Source organism: Triticum dicoccoides, chromosome 2B (genome assembly GCF_002162155.2).
Source record: "Triticum dicoccoides isolate Atlit2015 ecotype Zavitan chromosome 2B, WEW_v2.0, whole genome shotgun sequence".
NCBI lineage: Eukaryota > Viridiplantae > Streptophyta > Magnoliopsida > Poales > Poaceae > Triticum > Triticum dicoccoides.
The window spans coordinates 358,081,908-358,089,087 of record NC_041383.1 but is presented as its reverse complement, the minus strand read 5'-3'; the positions used below and the strand labels follow the sequence as shown (position 1 = coordinate 358,089,087).

Sequence of the window (7,180 nt, the reverse complement as noted above, 5' to 3'; positions counted from 1 at the left end):
AGCAACGGACTGCCGCAAACACATCATTCATTATGATCTTCCAGCAAGTCTAGAAGGAAGCTCCAATGAAGCCATCCAGGCCCGGTGCCTTAACGTAAGGAAAGGAGTAGATGGCTGCTTTCATCTCATTAACATGAAAGGGAGCATCCAGATCAGACAGGTCGTGGGTCGGGAGGTCCAGGTTCTCCCATAGAAGCCCCGGCGGTCTCGGGCGTGGCGTGCCGAGGTGTTCTTGGAAGTGTGATAGCAAAACCCTCTCCTTGTCCTCCTTGGTGATTGCCACTCCGGTGGTCGAAAACGGCATCTAAATGAAGTTCTTTCGCCTGCGGCCATTGGCCCTCGCATGAAAGAACTTAGTGTTTGCATCCCAGTAAGGCGAGACCGCTGCCGTAACTTGATCTTTTGGAAAGAGAGGAGGCCCAAGTACATAGTCTTCAAGTTACGCCTCAAATCACGCTCTGCCACAGACAAGGGTCTATTCTCCTCCGCCTGATCCAGGCACCAAATCACCTCCTTCATGATCACAATCTGAGTCTTGAGAACTCTCATGCTCCGGCGTTGTCATGCCTTGAGTGCCTTCGTCGTACGCCATAGCTTGATGTGAAAGCGACAGATGGTGTCCGATCAAGGATAGGCTTATTCCATGCCGAGGCCAGTCTCATGGAACCTGGGAGCCGAAGCCAGAACTCCTCAAACTTGAAAGAGCACTTTCTTCTTTCCTCCGCGTCACCCTGTAGGAACAGAGGGGCATGGTCTGAGCAAGCCGTGGTGATGGCCTGGAGGTGGGCATTGGGGAATAGCAAAGTCCTAGTCGTCATAGTGTTAGAAGTGGTCGAACTTTGTCAACACAAGGTTTGCCTGGGCATTGGACCAGGTGTATTTTCTTTCAGCAAGGTGTAATTCTTCCAACTCCAGTTGGTTTAAAACACCACGAAAATTCCCAATCAGGCACCTATTTATGTTCACGTTGTTCTTGTCCGCCGCTTTGGTGATGAGATTGATGTGAGGGAGAGTATTTTATTATAATTACATTGCCCATATTTCCTCCCATAATTTGAACTTTTGAATGAACTAGTTCTTGCAACTCGATAAAAATATTTACCTTTTTCTACATAAAAGGGTAGACCCATTATTTAAATTTTTGTGTTAATCTATCATATTTTTTCTTCGTTATTTCTTATCTACATATATGATGGTGCAGTAAATTATTGCACTAAGCTAAATTCCCCTTTCATATACAACAACAACAACAACAACAAAGCCTTTAGTCCCAAACAAGTTGGGGTAGGCTAGAGGTGAAACCCATAAGATCTCGCAACCAACTCATGGCTCTGGCACATGGATAGCAAGCTTCCACGCACCCCTGTCCATAGCTAGCTCTTTGGTGATACCCCAATCCTTCAGGTCTCTCTTAACGGACTCCTCCCATGTCAAATTCGGTCTACCCCGCCCTCTCTTGACATTCTCCACACGCTTTAGCCGTCCGCTATGCACTGGATCTTCTGGAGGCCTGCGCTGAATATGCCCAAACCATCTCAGACGATGTTGGACAAGCTTCTCTTCAATTGGTGCTACCCCAACTCTATCTCGTATATCATCATTCCGGACTCGATCCTTCCTCGTGTGGCCACACATCCATCTCAACATACGCATCTCCGCCACACCTAACTGTTGAACATGTCGCCTTTTAGTCGGCCAACACCCAGCGCCATACAACATTGCGGGTCGAACCGCCGTCCTGTAGAACTTGCCTTTTAGCTTTTGTGGCACTCTCTTGTCACAGAGAATGCTAGAAGCTTGGCGCCACTTCATCCATCCGGCTTTGATTCGATGGTTCACATCATCAATACCCCCATCCTCCTGCAGCATTGACCCCAAATACCGAAAGGTGTCCTTCTGAGGTACCACCTGGCCATCAAGGCTAACCTCCTCCTCCTCCTCACACCTAGTAGTACTGAAACCGCACATCATGTACTCGGTTTTAGTTCTACTAAGCCTAAACCCTTTCGATTCCAAGGTTTGTCTGCATAACTCTTAACTTCCTATTTACCCCCGTCCGACTATCGTCAACTAGCACCACATCATCTGCAAAGAGCATACACCATGGGATATCACCTTGTATATCCCTTGTGACCTCATCCATCACCAATGCAAAAAGATAAGGGCTCAAAGCTGACCCCTGATGCAGTCCTATCTTAAACGGGAAGTCATCAGTGTCGACATCACTTGTTCGAACACTTGTCACAACATTATCGTACATGTCCTTGATGAGGGTAATGTACTTTGCTGCGACTTTGTGTTTCTCCAAGGTCCACTACATGACATTCCGCGGTATCTTATCATAGGCCTTCTCCAAGTCAATGATCACCATATGCAAGTCCTTCTTTTGCTCCCTATATCTCTCCATAAGTTGTCGTACCAAGAAAATGGCTTCCATGGTCGACCTCCCAGGCATGAAACCAAACTGATTTTTGGTCACGCTTGTCATTCTTCTTAAGTGGTGCTCAATGACTCTCTCCCATAGCTTCATTGTATGGCTCATCAGCTTAATTCCACGGTAATTAGTACAACTCTGAACATCCCCCTTCTTCTTGAAGATTGGTACTAATATACTCCGTCTCCATTCTTCTAGCATCTTGTTTGCCCGAAAAATGAGGTTAAAAAGCTTGGTTAGCCATACTATCGCTATGTCCCCGAGACCTTTCCACACCTCCATGGGGATACAATCAGGGCCCATCGCCTTGCCTCCTTTCATCCTTTTTAAAGCCTCCTTGACCTCAGACTTCTGGATTCGCTGCACAGAACGCATGCTGGTCTCATCAAAGGAGTCGTCCAGCTCAATGGTAGCACTCTCATTCTCCCCATTGAACAGCTCGTCGAAGTACTCCCGCCATCTATGCTTAATCTTCTCGTCCTTCACCAAGAGTTGGCTTGCTCCGTCCTTGATGCATTTGACTTGGCCAATATCCCTCGTCTTCCTCTCTCGGATCTTGGCCAACTTATAGATGTCCCTTTCGCCTTCCTTCATGCCTAACCGTTGGTAGAGGTCCTCATATGCCCGACCCCTTGCTTCACCAACAGCTCGCTTTGCGGCCTTCTTCGCCATCTTGTACTTCTCTATGTTGTCTGCACCCCTATCCAGGTATAGGCGTTTGAAGCAATCTTTCTTCTCTTTAATCGCCTTCTGGACATCATCATTCCACCACCAGGTATCCTTATCTTCGCTCCTGGACACTCCAAACTCCTCCGAGGCCACCTTACGAATGCAAGTCGCCATCTTCATCCACACTCCAAATTCCGCTTTCGTATGGTGTTTAAAATTAATATTCAAACAAGGTATTATTAACAACGTAAACTTGATAATTAGTGCAAATAAAAAAATGAAGAAAGAAAGACAGGTTTGGTTTTTACAAAAGGCGCCAGTGCGTGAATATCTTAGATCTTAGCGACTTGGCAAAATATTAGAATCCCCATGCATCAATTCACTGTACACTATGTGTATGACCATGTGTGATTTTGAGCTGATATTTGCATGTTTTGTTAAACATAAATCAGTTAATATAGGAACAGTGAGATCATGATAGATTAACACACCTTCTCAAACTTCTTAGTGAACCATGTGTTAAGTTCTTTGGTACAAGCCAGGTTACTGATTACATATGATTGGAAATCACAGTATGACAGGTAGACGCCAATATCTATAATGAATAAAATAAAATGAAATGCGCATGAATCAAAATGGAGGTATCCAGTTATCAACGCATGTCAATCTAATTAACAAATGGTAAGATGTGCAATTTTACACGTGAAGGCCAACACTAATACCAGCTTCTGAATGATAGTAAGACAACTCCTGGATCGTAGCAACAAGTTTTCCAAGTACTGCATTCATCTGAAGCAAAGGAGGGAAAATGGAAAAACAAACCGTCACATAACAAATTCTTCTATTATAGTACTGCAACGAATTCCTATAAGAAATAATAAAGCCAATTAGAAAGAACCACAGTTGGTATTTCACACCTATCAAATGTCAGACAGGAAGATAATATAAAATAACTTAAACATATGTATAGATTTATGTAAACTTGAAGTCCAGTAAACTCTTTTCGCTGCCAACGTGTGTCTTTTTGAGTGAACACAACCACAGTCATCGGCCACAAATGATAGCTAGTTAGTTGGTTAATTCCAGAGTACTGCCATGCTCCCGCTGATTATAAACTAGACAATGAGCAGTGCAGATTACAGTTACTTAACACGATACAGCAGAGAATGGCAAAGGACAGTGGTATATGGTATACTGTTTCCAGGTTGACAAGAGAAACCACATTTTACCTCTAAACTTCTCTCGGCAAGTTCCTCATCAAATCTCGCAAGTTTTCCAGTTGCGCTAGTTTTAGCAGATGTGCGGGATTTCTTTCCCTGCGTGATGGTGGTAGCTTGTGCTGTAAGCAAATCAAGCTGCCATTCCATAGAAGCGAGTTTTTTTTCCAAATCAGAAACTTCAGCTCTAAGTGCTAGTTTTGAGTCGCTAGAAAAAATCAAAAGAAAATCCTTGGTCAATGGAGAGATTAAAACATACTGTTAGCACGCTAGATGCTAATATTGAGCAAACCTTGACTAATTCTTTTTTTTTCTAGTATGTGACTACTAAGCTACTTGCTAGACCCTCTGATATCCAAATCAGACTGGATGGTGTTACAGAAGTTAGCATATCAGAGATTTAGGCAGTGATTCCATTGTATAACACATGCAAAATCAAACGAACTAGATATGTCAATAAATGACATACTCAGTAAGATAAAAAACATGATGGGAGAAAAACATAGTAAAGTTGCTGTTTCTGCAGGTGTTGGTGACGGAAAGGTAAAGGGGAAATGCAGCTCAAAAGACGAGGGTCACACAATACCAATTGAATCAGTTGTTGGATAACACTAGAGCAACATGGCATACCGGATGTCTCCCAGACTTTCTTCCGACAGGAATGTGTATTCATGGTTCTCTCCAATTTCTGAGAACACCGAAATACTGTCGAAAGCGGAATCCAAGTCCTTCCCCTAAAAATGGTACTCATATTAGGATCATATCCCTAGCCCGAGACAGCTATATTCCAACAATCGACTAACATTATATGAGCAATTGTAATAACTTAATAGTCGAACTAAGTTTAGTGAACAAATGGAGTTAAAAATCTCTATACCTCCAAAAGCTTCCCTTCTAGTTCAAGCTGATCATAGCTGCATAGTCCACGAAACAAAAAGACCAGTTTAAGCCTCAGAAGAAAGAGAATCAGTACATGTAGGGGAAATCATGATGTAATATGGGATTTAAAATCACAATCTGCAGCTATTCTTCATGCAGCAAAACTCTTGTTATCCTTAATTAAAGAATATACAGTGCTATGGTACGATGAATCACATTCCTAAAGCATGTGGCGTCTGTTCAAAAAATAAAAGCATGTGGCGACGAACATTGCAGTTGTGCGCTTTTCTCTCCAAAGCCCTCCACTTCCCCGAGATTCACAGACAACTTTGTACTCCACATCACATTATTATATTGAATCCAAACCCCATACTTTTCAGGCCAAATCGAACCAGAACCCCACCCGCAAGCCCGAACAGCGCCTTGCGTTGCAAATGCACATTGCACATCTCACAGTGCAGACACATGCCCCTCCCATCGCGTTGGAAACAACCCCACCGAGCAGACGACCTTGACAATCCTTGCACCTGCGCTACCTAGCGCCTGGACACGCTACGATTAGAGAAATTTCTAGAGGGTTCGCGGGACAGATCGGTATGTACAGTTCGAGGTCGGAGGCGGAGAGGACGTTGGCGCGGCGTAGGCGGGCGGCGATCCACGCGAGCACGCGGCTGGAGTCGTCTCCCTGGAGGAACGCCCAGTCGAGGCTCTCCGGGTCGAGCGGATCTCCGCTGTCGAACCCCGCGGCGGCCAAGGCGTCGCAGAGCTGCTTCGCGCTCATCGCCGGCGGTGTCGCGTTGATCGATGCGTGCGGAAATGGGAGCAGTGATGGGGCCGCGGGATGGGTGAGGAACTTCTTTTTTTATATCACGGGTGGGGAACTTTTTTTTTTTTACAAGGGTGAGGAACGGGTGGGGCTGCCAAACCTATCCATATGGGCGGCACAGCCTGACCATTTACGGCATGGCCAATGCATAGTCACAGGATGATGCCTCGCGTGCTATGTAAGATCGGATGTCAAAAGAAATAGGTTCGGATGGGAAAATGAGATTCTCTGCAAGAAGAAGGTGCTTGGAGAGAGAAAATATAGTTCGGTCTAAAAAGGTGAAAAGTTAGAGTGAAGAGTAGAGATGCATGACATGTATGTGTATTGATTGATGATGCCCACGTGGTAGCTTGCATTAGGGAGAGAAAAATCAATATAGATGCCTCAAACTATTTTTTCTTATAGCGCATCTGTGTCCTTATGCCACCTTAGTTCATGCCCTTAAAGGCCTAGCACTGACGGCCCATGTAGGCTCTTCTATAAGAAAGGTCGTGTCATGCTGGTCCAAAGGCCCACGAATTCCTAAAAAACAAGCCTCCTTTACATGACAGATTCCTAGCACATTTTTATTAGAAACACTGATATATTTATAAAGATGAGGTCATTTTTGAGAATGGTGCAAGGGAAGAAGTGATGGGGTCACCTACTACCTACTATGATAGAGTCAAGAAGTAGACATTTTGGACTAATCTAGGACCCCACATCAATAACAGCGAGGCCCCCGGGCCACAAGCACACTCCGGTGTTTACCAATAATTATTCCACTCGGATGTCATCCATCCAATCGGAAGTTGTCTGGCTTCTCGGCCACTCCGCAATCACTCGGCTACCCCACCCGTACTCGAGCAAGGGAGGCGAAGGGACCATGCGGGATCTGAAGCGACCAAGGAGCACGACGCATGGCGTTACTAATAATTAAACCTCCAGTTACGAGTAGTAACGCCTGTAATAAACATATTCAACAACTTGTCCTTGTAATGGGCTAGCTCAAGGGGCAGTGCACTCTATATAAGCCGCCCCATAGCACTTGGAGAGGGGTTGGTGATGTCCTGTAAGTGCATAGTGTTGTTGTAACACTTTCGTTGTGATAAGTAGAGTGTCGAATCCATAGAGAGCTTATAGGAAGGCACCACAAACCCCGCAACTCCGTTGTCA

At 44.9% G+C, this 7,180-nt stretch overlaps 1 protein-coding gene across 3 annotated transcripts in view; it reads right to left on the bottom strand.

Moving 5' to 3' along the window:
• Positions 1-6,072, bottom strand: part of LOC119363695 (AUGMIN subunit 3-like) — a 22,788-nt gene extending 16,716 nt beyond the window's left edge. Inside the window, exons 1-6 of one of the 3 annotated variants that reach the window (XM_037629067.1) lie at positions 5,802-6,072; positions 5,198-5,234; positions 4,951-5,054; positions 4,333-4,528; positions 3,826-3,892; positions 3,595-3,698 (exon numbers count right to left, since the gene is read on the bottom strand). In XM_037629067.1, the coding sequence (XP_037484964.1) occupies positions 3,595-3,698; positions 3,826-3,892; positions 4,333-4,528; positions 4,951-5,054; positions 5,198-5,234; positions 5,802-5,980 (687 nt within the window). In that variant the 5' untranslated portion in view covers positions 5,981-6,072. The remainder of the gene's footprint in view (positions 1-3,594; positions 3,699-3,825; positions 3,893-4,332; positions 4,529-4,950; positions 5,055-5,197; positions 5,235-5,801) is intronic. The other 2 variants (XM_037629065.1, XM_037629066.1) reach the window with 2 other exon arrangements.
• Between the last annotated feature and the right edge of the window lie 1,108 nt (positions 6,073-7,180).